General features: G+C 41.1%; 1 protein-coding gene across 1 annotated transcript; it reads left to right on the top strand.

Annotated features, from left to right (window-relative positions):
* Nucleotides 1-5579: 5579 nt before the first annotated feature.
* slc25a48 (solute carrier family 25 member 48) lies at nt 5580-17689 on the top strand. Its single transcript, XM_031751759.2, has 7 exons — nt 5580-6056; nt 8023-8066; nt 8630-8701; nt 9968-10220; nt 12040-12330; nt 15060-15193; nt 16571-17689. Exons 1-7 carry the CDS (start codon nt 6002-6004, stop codon nt 16673-16675), a joined length of 954 nt encoding a protein of 317 aa, XP_031607619.1. The 5' UTR covers nt 5580-6001; the 3' UTR covers nt 16676-17689.
* The last annotated feature ends 875 nt before the right edge of the window (nt 17690-18564 follow it).

Here is an 18564-nt window from a genome sequence, read left to right as displayed (position 1 = left end):
TTAACGGGCCTCCCTGAAACTCAAAGATGAAGTTATTCTGCCCTCTAGTTTCAGCAGGAAGCAGGTACATTTTTCACATATTTTTCTTTTCTATTATATAGGCAGTTACTTGCTGATGTTTAGTATCATTTTAATTTAATATTTATTTAGGACAGTGCATGTTAATGAACATAAATGTAAAAAAAAAATTACATGAATGTAAACATGCCAGATTATAGCCAAAGACTAATTTCCATCTGTTGTCCTTAAACATAAAAAAATAGACATAATAATTCATAAAAATTCATCATTCATTCATAATAAAAACTCCATCACCAAACTTACACATACACACCATTCTGTTCCCAAATAAAACATTAAAACTATACAACTCATACATGATCACACACTTGATTTGTATCATGTCACCACCTCGCTCATCGATCCAGTCACTGTTTAGTCTAAATTTAAGAGAATGACCACTTATCACTTATATAACTCAAACACTTCAGCGGGTTGGTTCCTGTTCAGATTTCGTGGAAGTAAATGTTTTTGAGCCAAATCAGAGAGTGTTTGTACCGGTTACCAGGTCTGCTCACACTGATGTGATTAACCTGGATGCAGCAGTGTTGAGCGTCATGTCGAATTATATTTGGTAGCAGAATACATTTGATTGGAAGAACTATGATATAAGAAGAATATTTAGTGGGTTAGATAATCTATTATAATCTCTGGAAGTCACGTGATGCTGTGACACAATCCAAGGTTTTTAGTGACAAACACAAACATATTTTCCTATCTTAGTGAGGACATCTAATTGACATAATACCCTGACACTAAAACCCACACTTTGAACCTCAAAAATGCCTTAAACTTGTGGGGACGGGCTTTTGGTCCCCATAAGTAGAGTAGCATACCAATTTTCTGTCCTCACAAAGATGTCTAAACATGCACACACACCACATTTTCTATCTGCCTGACCATCTTCCTGGTGACCAGTCCACCTTTACCAGGTCCATATTATCAGTCAAGCTGAGACAGAAGGAATTTAAAGGTTTGTAATTTGGTTATTTGTAGTTTGATTCCTTCCAAAAATGTATTAAATTGGAAAATAGTATGTCACCTAATTTGTTCTGTACATCTCTTTTTTTCTATGTTCTGATAGAGGGAGACACTTTTACTTTATGAAACCTTTATTTTTAAAAAAAGAATTCATACAATAAGTTTCAAGAATAATTGCGGTGAAGTCTAAAACCTGTTTTCTCTCGCTGAGCTTCTGTATTCAGAGAAACATATCTGCATAAATTCCTGTTGCCATTCCCAGCAGTGCTGAGTTTCCAGTTCCTGTGAATAAACCTTTTAAAACTGCTGTTGGCTTCTGGGTTAGCTGTGTAAGTCCATCCTTTGGTAAATATGACAAAGTTGTTTGTGAGTCATAGAATTTCTCAGCTTTCACAGTGAAGAAATGTAAAATTGAAGTGATCACTTTGTGTAGACACACTGAGAATTGCTCTTTGTTCTCTTCATCACAATGAGCACAAGAACTATTTTTTATTAAAAAACTATTTTTAAGACTCTGTGCGGTTAATGTTTTTCTTCACCCTCCCCTGCACAGCATTACCCTCAGGCAATGGAAAGTTCTTGAGCCACTTGTCCAGATAATATCTATTTAAATAATTGCAGCTTCAACAAAACAGCCAAAAAGTTTTTTAATACTTTCTGTGACAGCTGGCCTGGATGGCATTCATTCAAACCTGTGAAATATGGTTCAAGTAATAAATTCTGTGTTTCTGCTGCCAATGAAAGTTTACCAGTCACTCATTTAAGATATATGAGACAATACCTCACACTGGCCAATAGCATGTATTCGTGAATACACAGGAACTCCAAAGGTTATTGTTCAAAAATGTAATGTGCACATCTGTTTCACAGTTTAGTATTACTGTTTTTCTAAGTTTAACACTGAATGAAAGCTCATTATATGATATGACAACATACATGACACAGCCGTGTATGAAAGCATGACAAAACAGATCAGTCGTGGGGTACATTTATTCTTTATGGCAAGGAAACCCCTCTAGGTTTACGATACTAACCAACCTGTAGATTGTTTTTCATCCATCCATCCATCCATCCAATTCAGTTGAATTCAATGTTATTTATACAGCGGCAAATCACAACAACAGTCGCTTCAAGGTGCTTTATATTGTAAGTTAGACCCTACAATAATACAATCCCAACAATCATATGACCCCCTATGACCAAGCACTTTGGCGACAGTGGGAAGGAAAAACTCCCTTTTAACAGGAAGAACCAGGCTCAGGGAGGGGCGGCCATCTGCTGCGACTGCTTGGGGAGAGATAAGGAAGACAGGATTAAAGACATCCATCCATCCATCCACCCACCCACCCACCTACCTACCTTCCGGCTTTCCAAGGCGACAATAAGTTGTTTGTAGGCCAGCTGAGAAACATAATCTCACCTGGGTGTCCTGGGTCTGCCTGGACGGTCTCTGCCCTGTGGAATATGCCTCTAACACCTCACCCAGGAGAGGCTCCCTGGTGGCCACCTAAAATCAAAAATAAAAGTTTGATGTGTAGGAGTAGCAGCTCTGCTCTGAGCCCCTCCCACACGACTGAGCTCCTCAGCCTGTCTCTGAAAGGCTCATTATTGTCACCCTCACAAACAACTGAATTGCACTTTGGTGTCATTTCGGCCAATCATGCATCTCTCAGGTTTATAAGCCAACAGGTGTACACCTGCTGCCTTCCTAACCAGTTTAAAAGGCTGAGGGTTTTTGTTTGTTTGTTTGTTTGTTTGTTTGTTTTTACTGCTGCTTCAATGATCTATCAGTGCAGAAGTTCAGACTCTCAGATTCTACAAGGAGAGATGCTGCAAGAGCTGGGAGACGTGACTTCCTGGAGGACAATTCTCCTCCTCTACCAGTGCTGATATGAAGGTTTCGTCTGAGCAGTGACACCCATCATTCATGAGCAGCTACCCACGGCCTCAGCGATGAATGCTGATGTCTGCTGTTTACAATGAACGATAATGGGGCCCTGAGGCTGAGCCCACCCACCTTTGAGGAAGCTCTTTTCTGACACTTCTACCTTCTATCTCATTCGTTCAGACACCACCCAGAGCTTGTGTTCATATGTAAGGGTGGATAAAAGAATCAGCCGCTTCGCTCTCTCTCAGCCCCCCTCTCCCCTCACTTGGGGCAGTGTCTTTCATTTTACTCACTTTTCTATGTTAACAAACCAAAACTGTCATTGTGTCAAAATCTGTCCTAATAATACAACCCTGGAGATAAATGTTTGGGCTTTTCAGATTGACTTTTACGTGAAATGGTGTAATGCTTGCCTCAATCTGTAGTAAAAGAGTGAAAGGAGATACAAACACACTGTTTTGTTTATGTTTTATTTATTTTTTGGATAAGTCATCGGGGCTCTTGGCTGCTTCCTTGTTCCTTATTATTTCCCAAGCAGGTAGATTTTATTTGGCCCTGATATCACAGCGGATGCCGTCCCTGACCCGGCCTGTTTATCAACTTTGAGTTCCCTCCTGGAATCGAACCAAAAAAATCTGAGATCCTGTCAAATTAAAAGCCTCAATAATAACTTCAACATAGATCTGAATCTTACTCAGGATGGTTGCCTTGTTGTTTTGAGTTTCTTGACTTTAAGAATATTTTCTAAATGATGTCCCTTTATTTTTACAGATAAACATTAATGGATCGGCACTGAGCTCATGTATGGTTTTTTTTTTTTCATTTCAGGGAAAGCTGCAGGGGAGGAGGGAAATAGAGGAACTGCTCTTTGCTGGTTGTGTTTTTTTTAACCTTTGTTGGTCAGACTTGACTCACTGACTGTTTGACTGTTTTCTGGTAATTTTCCATAAAGTACGAAAGCGCTGTGTCTCTGTTATCAGCGTCTTATCGTTGGGTGCAGTACGAGTGGAGGTGAAGGAGGAAAGGGGGGAGTGTTCACCACAAAGACATGAGGTCATGTGATTTCAGGGGCAGTACATGTGTTTACAGATGATTTAGTTTCTGTTTTATCTTTCGTTATTCCTTTAAGGCTAAATTATATTTGTGTGTTCACTCCCAGCACAGCACAGAATTTAAGCACATAAACTTTAGATGTCTTCTCATTTGGATCCTTAAATTAAAGGACAGAGTATGAACGCTGTGCTCGGTGTTACACTTGTATAATGCTAAGGAAAGTTTTCTCAGTTATTTACATTTTTATGATAGACTGAAGTTTGATGTGTTTTTGTAGCACTTTGTTGTTGGTTTATGTGTTCAAAGTGTTCACATGTTGAATATGAAAATTTAATATCTAACATCTGTCTTTTATTGTCTGAGTTTATTTTTCAGCTGTTGTTGAAAAATATTGCAGGATTCTGACAAAATAAGAAGGATCGATACAACATTGGCATCAGCCTCTGTTATAAAATAGAAACAAAGCTCCACTTTTGTCCCAGTAACTCACATCTGCTGCCTTAAATGTTGTTTTTGACCAAAGAAGTGAGCTGAAAAGTGGAGATGATTCTGAGCTGCTACCCTGTTTCCTTAATAATTACTAGAAAGGTCAAAAGCAAAGGACAAAAGCCCCGGGAACTAATAATTAAACTTCAGTTAACTTAAAAAGACCTCTACAACATGGCGGACGAACGGTTTCTTTTTTCATGCAGCTGAAGGGCCGTGAGATACCTGGAGAAAGATACACAGAGACGTCTGAATTATAGGAGAAGGATTTTGAACTCAGTTCTGAATGTAGCAAGGAACCAATGAAAAGAAACTAATATGGGAGAAATGTGCTCTCCCTTTTTTTTTTTTAGTTCCAGTTAGTACTCTCAGTGCCGTGTTCTGGACCAACCAAGTTACAATACACAGGAAATTGTTTCTGCTCATCTGGATGTTGGATTTTCAGTGGAAGAAACATCTGAGTGACTTCTTCAGTCTCAGCTGACTGCAGGTTTCCCCAACCTTATAAACAATGCTTCTGCATAACGGCTGACACCAGCACCATGACTAAAGTTCCTCAAGGTGACTGTTGTTGATGCCACAAAAATAAAACTGAAATGATATTTATAAGCAGTTTGTGTAACTGCAGTCTTCAATTTGTAACCCAGGGGTGGGGGAACTCATTTAAATGCCTAAACTACCTCCTCAACATGTCTTGAAGTTCTCCAGAGGCCTAGTAATGAACTAATCATTTGATTCAGGTGTGTTGAACCAGGGTGCAATCTAAAACCTGCAGGACACCGGCCCTTGGGGGCTGGAATTCCCCACGCCTGTTGTAACCCTGCTCGTTTTTAAAGAAATCAGATCTTCATCAAACACCTTCTGAGATGTTCTCTTTATTATTATTTTTTTTTAACTTTTCCCATCAGCAGACAATTTTTTATTCAGGTTAGCCTGTTTGAGTGCAGCTCTGTTTCACAGCTGTGTCACTGATCACACTCTACCATTCGCATATATGAAGTGTATAAAAAGATCAATATAAGCACACGCTGCTTTAATTCAGCCACGTTTTTTTTTTAATTCTTTTTTTTTTAATCGATGATAATCATTTTACAGCACATACAGGAAGTTACTTTTTCTTGTCGGTCTATAAAGATGACCGCTCTTTAAGAGCTTTAATCTGATTGGACAGGCTGAAGTGAAGCGTTAGAAGTGTGAGAAAGGTCAAAGTGCAGCGTTCTCTGTTTTTCTGCTCAGCTTTCCTCCTCATGGCTCATTTCCATCCCTGCCTCTCTATAGGCCGCATAGCTTTGGAGAGCTCACTCCTGATTGGCCAGCAGAACGGCCTCGCAGATTCAGGCTTTGCTCCGATTGGTTGCTAGTGACAACTCCCGGAGTTACCTTCTATAAGCCGGTTTTTTCCCTTCTTGTGAAAAAAGTCTGGGCCGATACATGATCAGCAGGAGCCGGCAGCAGTAAGTGTTCTGTCCCGTAGAGAGCTCGCAGACTGTGGGTTTACTGGCGTGGGGCGCGCAGAGCAGCTCCGAGTAGAAGATGCAGACCTCCAAAAGTTTCCGCGTGGACGATTTCATCGCAGGATGGATCGCAGGTGAGTTCCTCAGTCAGACACTCCGTCAATGCGTGTTTTCAGTGGATCTTTGTGGGGTGTGTGGGGTGAAGAGGGTATGGGTGGGAGGTGGAGGGAGGCTCAACAGCGCGTTTGTTTGGGTCCAGTGAGCTCCACACAGCGCTCCACAGACACGCACAATCCTCCGTTGTTGTACAGTAAAAACACGTTTTTCAGGGGAAAAAAAAAACGTCATGAGCTCCGGGTGCATCCTCATCCACATAAACAATGGAGGCTCTGCACAGACTCCCACCCCCACCCGAACCCCTCATGTTCCCACAGTGAAGAGCAGGCTCACCGCCTCCGTTTACTCGGAAAGCTGCTCGCTTAATGCTCTCTCCCCTCGGTCAGTCAGGGTTTAGTCTGCCGACGTTTTTATTCTAAGGACAAAAAGTCGCTTTTTCCAAGCTTAATGCGAGCTGTGTCAGGGCTAGCCGCTAGGGGCGCTGTGGCGGCTTCATTTTAGTTGCATAAAAAACAGAAGTAGGTCTCTTTATTCTGACAGCATGACGTCTGTTTATTGATTGTGAACCCTTTTCAAATGAAAATATGAACCATGCAAAATATGTACGACTAATAACACTTTTATAAAACTCAAACATTTAAAGCTCAGATGATTAAAGTATCAACAAGTGAAGAGTTCAAACATTTCTGGGGGGTGGGCAACTGCACGGCACAGATTTTATTTTAATTATTATATGAAACTGAAATTATAAAAAGATGTAAAACAAATTAAAACCTGGCATATAAAAACAAAAAAGCACATAAAGCCCTGCAAAAACACATTATCTGTTTAAGCTGTCATATAGTAATATTTTAAAGTCCAGCTGTGCTACAAAACACAGATAACCCTCACATTGTTGATATTCTTTATTTTACAATGTGAAACTATTCTGCCAGTTGGACATCGCATTATTATGATGTCAGAGTCACAGCCGTGGAGCTTTTGCAGTCACAAAGAAGATTATACAAGGAGCTGATGCTAAAAGTCCATGTTGACCTGCTTTTTTTCTCCAAATGTTCAGCTGAAGCGATAGCAGTGATCGTATCAGTGAAGGCTTTTTGGAGGCCAATGATGAACTCAGAAAGACCCCACAAGTTTGGTTCAAGTGCAGGACTTCTAATCTGATTTTAAGCTACAGAGTCCAGGGGTGCATCATATTTTTCTGTCATCACCAAGAATTTATGTTTTTTGTCTGCTTTGCAAAATGCAATTAAATTAAAAAATTTTTAAAAAGAAGAAGAATAGAAAGCTAGAAATAGACCTTAAAGAATATCTCACAGATTTCCCTGAATGTTATAAAATGTTAAGAAATGTGTGCAGCCTCATTTGCAGCTTCACTTTGTGTTTCACTGCCTTCACAGCAAAGGTGAACTGAAGTTTTTATAATTTTTTCAAAAAATATAAATTTTAGGGTTACACTGCTAACAAAGCACCCCAAGATTCAATATGAAATCACTGTGATTTTTAACGTTTGCGATATGCCGACCAACCTTCCAGTTGTATAACTAGAATACAAGCAGCTGGCAGCCAGTTGAGTCGAGTCCCCTGAAGTTGTGCTCGATGATAAAGACTCTTTCAGATTGGTGGCAGCATGCTGTCAGTCTGTCTGCATTCATAGATTAGACAGCAGTTATTTACAGACCTTTAAAAATCCAGAAAGACTGTGACTGTTTGCAGAAAGGTTTGCTTCTATAGGCCCACCTGTGCCATCACCATGTGATCTAAGTGTTGCTCAGTGTGCAACACCTTCAAGCGGTGGGTAATTATTTAGTCCCCACACTGCAGTAAAAACAGTTTAAGACGCTTTAGTTTTTGGCTGAGACGTGTTGCCTTTCAGCATGTTGGTTATGAGTAAAACTCTTGAGATTTTTGTGGAAAGTCGTCTGTTTTTCTCTCTCTGGCATTTTGTGCTTCATTCCTCTTTTCTTTCTGTTTTGGCTGTAGGAGCTTCCAGTGTGGTCGTTGGCCATCCGCTGGATACAGTAAAGGTATGTCAGACCTCTGGAATCATTTTACTGCTGCATTCCTCCACTTTTATCACTGCAGTTTGCGTACTGTTGCGTTGTAGCTGTTATAAAAACGGACAAGCCTGCAGCTCATCAAGTCATATACACTCTGTTGCACATTCTTTTGGGCAATTTTTTTTTAATTTACGTCCTTATCCATCCTACAAATCAGGATCTGTGTTTGTATGACACACAGAGTCAATTCAGCATTTCTTCCCTATAATCATAATTGAATCGATGTTTTGATGTCACATATTTCTTTTGCCAAAAAGAATTTAGTATGTGTAGCAGCTAAGGAAGGAAGCATTTATCAGAAATGATCTGAATGTGCTTAAAACCAGTGTGAGTGTTGTGAACTGTCTTCAGTCAGAGATGTGTGCAGTGACTCCGAGGTGAAAAGCCTGAATATTTTTGTCCAACAAACTCCAAAATAACAAAACTGAAAGTCTATGTTTCACAATCAGGTGAAAAAAAACCGAAATCAATTTTATTTATTCCTCATATGGAAATTGCTTGTTTAAATAAAGTCCGTGGCACTGTTTCAGACTCGGCTCCAGGCAGGGAAGGGCTACAAAAACACTCTGCACTGCATCCTCACCATCTACAGGAAGGAAACGGTAAACATTCAAACTTCTTCTCTTTCCTCCATTTTTTGCATTGCTCCAAACAGTATAAACAGTAACAAGGTATCTGACGTGTTTTGAAAATATGCTTTTCATGTGTTTATGGTCTAATAAAGGCTCAGATAAGATAAGTAACGATGGTTCAGGGTGTTTACATGGCTGCTGGTGTCCAGGTTTGGACTGTATTCAGGATAGGAGGGCTACATGCAACTGCTTCTGCATCTCTAATTTTACATGATCACTGCTAGTAACCACGTCTGGCTATTGTATGCTGTTTGCAGGTTTGCAGATACAAAGCCACCATACTGAAACAGTTAGGTTTCCCTGCTTTTTTTCCATCATAATCACCCACAGTATATTTAATCAAATGCTTTGTTGGCTCTGTTGTGTGTTTCACTTGGCTGAAGCTGTGGCAGTACAAATAGTGAGCAGCAGTCAGAAACTTGGATATATTGTGAACATGAATAACTGTCACAGTGTTTTTTTCCATACCACTCCAGTAAGAGTCCCTCAGAGCCAGGGTTAGGACAGGTTTATAGGATCTGGACACAAAATGTGGCCTTTCAGAGCCTGATCAGAACTACAGCACTCATATCTAAGAACGAGTTAATCATTTCATCATAGATTGGACCTAAAACCACATTCAGCTCAGAGCCACCACTGCACAATATGCAAACATCCACAGTCATTCTGTCGCTTTAAGTTGTTCCCATAGCTCCCAGTCGCTTTATTTCTCCTGTGACCCAGTTTCCCTGCTTTAAGCTGCACCTTTTGATTACCACCACCCTGAAAAGCTTAAACCAGCTGAGTGATGATAGCAGCTTATTTTACAGAAAAATAATACATTTAGGTGAGGCTAAATATGTGCAAAAGGTTGAATTTAAGCTGCATCTATCGGTTTTATCTCTTTGGGGTGTCATATGATAAGATGTTTTCGGTGTGTCCGCTACAAATCACAGGCCTGCTGCGCTCAGAGGTCACATGATTTATTCAGCTGTGTTTTATTTCCAGCATACGTCTCCCCAGACTGTAACCGCCTCCTCAGGTTGGCCCGAGGAAAGCTTTCCATACTATTTTGCAGCAGCTGCACCCCGTATTTCATTCTGTGCATTGCTGGAACAGTTTCATGTCATCAGTGTAAACGCCTCACTTACAGTTCTTTACTGTTCCCTCCACACTTTTCCTGCTTTTACCCGTGCGTATGTATGTTTTTTCACATGTTGTGCTGACCTTCTTCCTTCCCTCTCGACTCTTTTTCAGGTCGCAGGATTCTTTAAGGGCATGTCTTTTCCCCTGGCCAGCATCACGGTCTACAACTCGGCCGTGTTTGGCTTCTTCAGTAACACTCAAAGACTCATAAGCAATTATCGCTATGGTGACGGGCGGCATCCCTGCAGCATGTTGGACCTGACCGTGGCCAGCATGCTGACCGGACTGATGTCCGTGAGCCTGGGAGCTCCGGTGGATTTGGTTAAGATCAGACTGCAAATGCAGACGCAGATGTTTCTAGCAGGTAATGTGGGGTTCGCTTTTTTCAGGTCGGGACTTTTTGTTTTTTTTCTTTAGCCTTGAAAAAAAAAGTTTTGCTGTTTTCAACTTCTCGGGTATTTTGGCACATAGACAGCACACGTCCAGATAAACAGCGGTCTTGTCAGCATAGTAACAACTTTGTCCCAGAATGCACCTCTGTCGGGGGAAGCTCAAATAATGGCTTTGTTTTTAATCCTCATTCTTTTCTAAAATTTCAAAAAGAACAAGACTAAGGATCGTGTCAAAGAGAGTTAAGCTGTGCCCTTTCTGCTCGTTAACTGCCTGCCGGCCACAAACTGCCATGTGGCGTTCATCAGATGACATTAATACATGAAATGCTGACACAGCTCCAGCTTCTGTTCTGCAATGTTTCCTTCTTATCACATCGTGAACTTTTGGGGATACAAAGTTCTCTCTTTCTCGCAGAGCTGCTGTCTTTGATAGTCACACTTCGCCAACTGGTTGCAGCACTGTTGCCAGCAGGATTACTTTTTTTTTTTTTTAAATACCTTACCTCTCTGTGTATTTATCATCTAAATCAGGAAAATATGGGCCAGACATTGGAGCAAGTCTTATCTAGACTGAGTGTCACGGTAACGTAGCCTCAATATGAACTCAATATGAACATGTCCTGATGACACAGACATCAAAACATGCTGCAGAAAACATTTCTGCTCATGTCATCTTTTCCATAACTGCATGCTGATATTCACTGATACACTTATACATGCTGTAATGTTATTTTGTGTATCAGGATGTTTGGCAGCATATGGTTAATATTAAAAAAGAACACTTAATATGAAAGTGGCCGTAAACAGCTGCCAGAGAGGTAACTGTTCATCTAAGACTCATCTGAGAAGCTGAGCCATTAGAAGAACACAGTTTCCCTTCAGTTCTAGTTATTAGCCCTTCATCCCTTATACGCACTAATGCAGTGCTGGTAGAGGGTCCTGGTCTTTAAGTGTGCTGTCATATTGTGTACAGAGATTTTCTTTTCTAACAAAAATCTCATTTTTCTGTGTTTGTAGCATTTTTAGGACCTTTGAATGATGGGTTTAAAGCCTAAATGTCGATTTTCTCCACAGTCAGGAACCCATTCTTGCATGAATATAAAGTCTGTCGTTATATTGTTTCTTGGTCTTGTGGTGTCTGGCCCGCGTCTTTCTGTTAAACAATAAAGTAATAAAGCCGAGCACAAAGTGATTCCAGTGAGACATTTATAGCTTTCTACATGTTTACGGTGTTTGGCAGGCTCATACATCTTCCACCGGTCACTGGGATTAATCACATTTCTTTCATTATCTTCCTCAGTGATACTTTGGACTTGGCTTTGAATAGAGCAGACTCTTTTATGATGGAGCAAAGTGTCAGCAAGTTCAGCCAAGGTCAGGAAACCGTTTCACTATCAACTCAGCATTACGTACTGCGATTAGCATGACCGACTTACTGAGCCCAATACTTGGTATGATCACCGTCACTAAAACAGAAAGTCATTTCACTCTAATGTAAAAGGACTGCTGTGTATTAACAGTGCTGTGTTTGCCGGTTGGTTCTTTTCCACGTGACTTGGAAAGACTCAAGCACCTTCCTGTGTTTCAGACACCAAAGTTTTTGGACTGTGAGAAAGAAACAAAAAAGTTTGAAAAACGTTCTGCTGAGACTGAAAATCCCCTGAAGTTGAAACACCTTTGCTTAAAGTTCCCAAAGTCGAGGACACGGAGACGAGAATAAACTGGATCAAGCGGATTCCTAACTAACCTGCTCACTGACCTCACTCTCATATATTTTTGTTTTTTAAACAGAAAACCTCCACCTTGCGGGCAACGTGTCGAATGGCACCAACATCCGTCTGCGCTCCGTCAGCATTCCCAGCCAGCAGCAGCTGTACCGAGGGCCCATCCACTGCATCAGCAGCATCCTGCAGACCGAGGGCCTCCAGGGCCTGTACAGAGGAGCCGGAGCCATGATCCTGAGGGACGTACCTGGATACACGCTCTACTTCATCCCTTACGCCATCTTCTGCGACCTGCTGAGTCCGGACAACACTTCGAGCCCACATCCGTGTTCCATCTGGCTGGCAGGAGGACTGGCAGGTAAATGTCACCAAAATAAAGTTTCCTCAGATATTTTCAGTGTCATTAGCGTTGTTTGAGTTATTGGTGACTTTGGACATCAGTTTAATTTATGCTTGTTGCCACAGACCTGTGAGTCAGATGTACAGGAAAACATTTGTGGAAGTTCTTTCCTCATCCACTCACAGCTGCGCCCGCTGAGCTGGATGATGGCTCACTGTGCACCAAATTACACAACAAAGGAGAAAAGGAGTGAACAGACAGCTGCCCGTACTCAAAGTGCTGATTCTGGGCCTTTGGGAGGAAGCTGACGACTTTGTTAGCTACTGTGTGCCTTAACATTAACCTGTGATGTCAATGCAGCAGTTCTGACCCTTTAACGAGGGGCGTGGCAACGCTGTCCCGAAGAGCAGCGTGTTGAATCAGTGCTAACATGGAGGGTAATAAAGTGCATGTTTCTGATTGAAGTGGCAGTTTCAATGTGAGCCTGACTGGACTGGATGTGATGTGGCAGCGCTGCAGCTTTAGAAGAATAAGACGAGCCTTAGGTGCACAGTCAGAGCACAATTAAACCTGCTATTAAAACCTTTGTCATTTATTTAAGGTTTTATTTCAGAGTCCGACACTTTTGAAAATGTTTTAGGACCTTCACGTACCCTGAAGTGTCTGTCTTAAACATAACCTTGTTCAGCAGAGCTGTCCTTCTGTGAGTAATGAACCAGAGCGGGACGATGTCAGCCGAGGGGCATGTGAGAATAAAAGCATATAGATCGTAAGGTTTTCTTTTTTCTTCTTTTTTGCTAAAACTTCTTTATAGTTCTCTACTTTTATCAGTTACAGTTACACTGGCAGAACCTCACAGCAATAATAAAAGTTAATTATTAATAAGATATAACTAAACGCTTCCGCTGATGCTAGTCGGCATTAAACCAGACTGTTGCACAACCAGAGGCAGCAGTAACTCCCAATTACAAGGAATTTGGCAAGAAATCAAGAACTTCTGAACGATGGCCAGAAATCACTCTGGCTCTGTCAGATGGGACTAGAGCAAACCAGTAATCCCATTAACTGATAAATCTTTGAGTATGTTACTTTTTTTTTTTTTTTTTAATCCTATCAGCATTGTAGAAGCCGATTCTTGACAGTTTTTTTTTTTTTTTTTTTTTTTTTGTTTTTTTTGTTTGTTTTTTTTTTCAGGCTTATGAACTGAGACTCAGATGAAACTGTACTGTAGAACAACAGCTGACACTGTTTTTTTTTTTCTTGTATAAAATGACAGAAAACACTTATAAAGTCTGAGATCTTTTGTTTGAGTTTGGTGTCAGATCAGTGCTATTATTGATACTTATTGATCAATACTTTTACATAAGTAAGTCACTGTAGCATCTATTCAATGTCCAAAAAAACTAAAGTTGCACATTATTTTTGCCTTCGCTCCTCTGATTAATTTATTGATGAAGCGTCGCAGCTGTTGTGTTGTGTCTTATTTTGTAACAATTCACGACACTGAGGCTAAAATGTGATGAAGTCCTTTTTAAACCTGGTTTAAGCCGTAATGTTCATACTTTTAATGAGGTACGAACTGGAATGGCCTCAAAAATGTGGAGAATCGTTGCTTTCGACAGTTTGGCTGTAAATAGGTCACTGTTATTATTCGGTTCAGAGGGTTTGGGGATAAAATCCAGATGTAAAGGTAACTTTGTTTTTTCAGTACCTTTATTTTTCCCTTACTTTCCTCTGCTGGCACACATCATCGTCCTGCTGTGTCCCAGACCTTCTGCTCTGTACATAAACACCAGTATTGATCCAAGCAGGTCAGACGGAGCTGTGGGTGGTTTCTGTTTGTCTGACCGGCCTCTGAATGACGTCTGTGGGCTGTTTTTTTTGGTTTTTTTCTGTCTTCATTTTTTTGTTTTTATTAACCTGGTGAAGACTCTACATGTGACCTTATCTTTGTTCACTTGTAGTTTCCACATAACTGCAATAGCAAGAAATCAGTATGAGCAAACACATCTGAGACCAATCAAGTTCTGGCTGGTGCAAACGGATGCATGGAGTCGGAGGAGAGCGAGCTCTGTGTGCGCTGTGGGTCAAGAGTGAAGACCATAGGCTGGAGTTTCAGGGTTAAATCAGGCTCCACATGCAGACCGGCCAGCTGTGAACATCTGACTGAGTGAAAAATGTAGCGCGAGAGCTTCAGTCAGCTGGACGACATAAATCTGAAATGCCGCCATGTTTAGCCTCCCATTAGGCCTGAATCTGTCGTAGTTGAACTAAAGCTCGGACAATATCCTGATGATTTTTCCTCCAAACCTTCAACAATGAGTTACAGTAAATGTTTTAATTATGTTCTTTACCTCTTAAATTCTAAATGACCCTTAAAAACACATGAATCAGCTGATGTCAAGTCATTTCCTCTTCACTGCTCGCTGTCTGTGTGAATCTATTACAGACTTTATAAGGAGCACCTGAATGCAGAATGTGAAGTTTGTGCTGAGCCCTGTAAACCTCATTTAAAGATCCTTATTTACGGCAAACACCCTAAAAGGTTCCAGAAGCTGAACTATGATCTTTAGTCCTACACAAAAAAATAACAAAATCTCAGTATCAAAGGAGACTTTCACAGTCTGTGAGATTTTATTATGTGTTTGTTCTAGTCCTTGTTTGGTTCCATATGTGACTTCCACCTGGTTTAGAGTCCCTGCACCATGACATCAGCAGGAAGTTCAGAGCTCTCTCCTCTTCCTCAGGGTCCATTTCCTGGGTCACGGCCACACCGGCTGACGTGGTAAAGAGTCGAATGCAGGCTGATGCTCAGCTGCAGAGGAAGTACAAGGGAATTTTACACTGCATCATCCACAGCTACAAGACAGAGGGAGTACAGGTGAGTAATGGCTTCAACCAGCCAAAATTATAAGAACATTGTTTTTAAGCACCTCGATCTGTCTCCACACAAACCGTAAAAACACCATGCAAACTCAGCTACCTCCTGTGTTCGGACACTTAGATGTGTCCATGTGAGCTTTGTATCTGAGGATCCAGCAGAGCCCACAAGTTACCGCAGCTTGAACACTGGAGCTTCTGCCTGAAGAATTTAACCAAGACGCACAAAGTTTGTCCATCAGAGGCACTGTAGTACCGATCTCAGGGCTTCTTGGATGAATGTTGTGTGTGCTTGGGTCAATATGTTTTCCCTGAAATCGTATGAATATCTATTTAACAAAAAAAAAAAAAAGTTTACAAACATCTTACCAAACTGAGCCTCGGTGACACGCCTCCACATGGGTAAGTCATGACACTCCCTGGACATCAATGGGCCATACAGCTGCTACAGACAACTGTCCAATAAGCAGACTGAATGCTCTCACATGTGTAAAGTTTGAAGTTCACTTTTTGGTTCCTCAGATGTTTCTGCTGAAAATAAAAATTAAATTACAGGAAAAAAATACTCTCCAGATACTCGGCATGAAACCTCTTCAGTAACACATTAAACATAATTACCCAGCGAGGCTTAAAGGGCCTGTTATACCTGCCTTTGTCACCGCCAACACCAAAAGGGATGTCAGAGATGCTGCTGAAAGTTGCCCTTTGGTGTTTCCACTCATCCTGCACCTCCAGAGATTTCTAGACCCTAACATGGACAACAACAAGAATTATATTTTAAGATTAAAAATATCATTTCCATGAAAGAGGCTGTTCATACTGCTGATAATTGCAGTAATTATCAGTACTGTTAGTTTAGGACAGCTGTGGCAACAAACCTTACTTTGGTTGGTGGTCTAATAATTTTGCTAAGACCAGCACAGGATGAAAAAGTGAAACTCCTCGTCATAAAAAATATCCTCTTATAAAATGAAATGGGCTACATGCTGCAGAAAGCCTTATGTGGGGTTATGTCAGGACAGCATTTCCCACACGGCTGGCGTCCTGGCCTGAGAGGAGCAAATGTTGCATCTGTGTGTCCGTCCTGTTTATGATGTCAAAGGCTGAAAAGTGTAGACAAGCTATCGCAGTGTCCAGAAATCAGGAGGTCGTCCGTGTTCTGAGAAAGTAAACTGGACTGTTGATGTGAACAATGAGTCGAGTTACTACAGGCCAGCATCCCCAAAGCAAAATCAACGTAACACTGCGCTCTGTGGGCTGCGTTCACCTTCACTCATGTTTCCCGTCAGCGCTGCAGCAAAGATCTGAAATGATAACAGATGTGTGTAGACAGTTTAACATATTTAATTCCAACTTTCTCTTTTTTTTTAATGTTCAGGTGTTCTTCAGGGGAGCCTCAGTGAACGCCATCCGAGGCTTCCCAATGAGCTCCACCATGTTCCTGACCTATGAACTCTCTCTGCGGTTCTTCAGGGGTCTTTAAGACACATTTTAGTGATTAAAGGAGTCACACTGAGTTACTTGGAAAATGAGCACAAAGCAAGCAGAGCCCAGCGTCTCTGAGACGAGGGACCGGTGACAGTGTGAGTCATCTGATCAAACCTTTAGCTCACAGTCACGCGGACAGTTTTATCACACCGGTGGCCAGCGATGTTACGCAATGCTGCTCGAGTTAATTGGAGATGAAAGATTTTAGTATTGGTGCTGCAGAGTGCTTGTGTGGAGCTATTTTTATAGTTCTCTAAATTGGATCAATTTCAGCTGCATTGCAATGATTGGTCAAATCAAAAAGTATCTTCTTGTCATGTGTAGTATAATAGATGAATGACATATAATTGTTAGCGTGATGAAGCCATCGGGAGACAAACGATGATTTTGATGTCAGAATTTTACTGAAGTTGAATTTTTCTTTGCTGCATATTTACCAAAGAACTCTGTGTGTAACTCCAAGGTTTGTTTTGAGGGCAAGTCTGAATTTCCTGTGAAAGAGACAGTCAGTATTGAGGTGACGTGCCCAGTAATATTGTGTCATTACACAGTAGCACACTGTTAGCATAGTGATCCCGGTGATCGGGAGTAAAACTGACATCGATGTCATGTGTAATCATCAGAACGTAATGTTTCATACTGAACACGATCAGCTAAATGATTTTTAAACAGATCTCACGTGTACCCTAGCTATTTCACTTTGTAACCTCCACATGTGGAAGTGTTTGTCTGGCCTTTATGTGCTGCACTTTATCTCAGAGAGATAAGCTGAATTGACCAAGTCAATGTGAAAAAATGAGTTTGACATTTTCAACACAAGCAGGGGGTCAACATATTCTGTTACCTCTTAGTTGTAGGTTTACTTTATGAACTGGATGTACCTTACATACAGGGAGTGCAGAATTATTAGGCAAATGAGTATTTTGTCCACATCATCCTCTTCATGTATGTTGTCTTACTCCAAGCTGTATAGGCTCGAAAGCCTACTACCAAGAGTGAGGTACTACTGAGAGTGAGTCTTGATGGGCCAGATGGATGGGCCCGTGGCTGGATTGGTAAAGGGCAGAGAGCTCCAGTCCGACTCAGACGCCAGCAAGGTGGAGGTGGAGTACTGGTTTGGGCTGGTATCATCAAAGATGAGCTTGTGGGGCCTTTTTCGGGTTGAGGATGGAGTCAAGCTCAACTCCCAGTCCTACTGCCAGTTTCTGGAAGACACCTTCTTCAAGCAGTGGTACAGGAAGAAGTCTGCATCCTTCAAGAAAAACATGATTTTCATGCAGGACAATGCTCCATCACACGCGTCCAAGTACTCCACAGCGTGGCTGGCAAGAAAGGGTATAAAAGAAGAAAAACTAATGACATGGCCTCCTTGTTCACCTGATCTGAACCCCATTGAGAACCTGTGGTCCATCATCAAATGTGAGATTTACAAGGAGGGAAAACAGTACACCTCTCTGAACAGTGTCTGGGAGGCTGTGGTTGCTGCTGCACGCAATGTTGATGGTGAACAGATCAAAACACTGACAGAATCCATGGATGGCAGGCTTTTGAGTGTCCTTGCAAAGAAAGGTGGCTATATTGGTCGCTGATTTGTTTTTGTTTTGTTTTTGAATGTCAGAAATGTATATTTGTGAATGTGGAGATGTTATATTGGTTTCACTGGTAAAATAAATAATTGAAATGGGTATATATTTGTTTTTGTTAAGTTGCCTAATAATTATGCACAGTAATAGTCACCTGCACACACAGATATCCCCTAAAATAGCTAAAACTAAAAACAAACTAAAAACTACTTCCAAAAACATTCAGCTTTGATATTAATGAGTTTTTTGGGTTCATTGAGAACATGGTTGTTGTTCAATAATAAAATTATTCCTCAAAAAT

The sequence above is a fragment of the Oreochromis aureus genome, linkage group 2, assembly GCF_013358895.1.
Source record: "Oreochromis aureus strain Israel breed Guangdong linkage group 2, ZZ_aureus, whole genome shotgun sequence".
Taxonomy (NCBI): domain Eukaryota; kingdom Metazoa; phylum Chordata; class Actinopteri; order Cichliformes; family Cichlidae; genus Oreochromis; species Oreochromis aureus.
The sequence above is the reverse complement of the archived record's forward strand: the minus strand, read 5'-3'. Positions and strand labels throughout refer to the sequence as shown.

Bases quoted from the DNA above. Each gene is read 5' to 3' on its own strand.
- slc25a48 (XM_031751759.2), top strand. From the start codon at position 6,002: ATGCAGACCTCCAAAAGTTTCCGCGTGGACGATTTCATCGCAGGATGG. The intron at 10,221-12,039 runs GTAATGTGGGGT...TTTTTTAAACAG, and splicing joins GACGCAGATGTTTCTAGCAG to AAAACCTCCACCTTGCGGGC. The intron at 12,331-15,059 runs GTAAATGTCACC...CCTCTTCCTCAG, and splicing joins GCTGGCAGGAGGACTGGCAG to GGTCCATTTCCTGGGTCACG.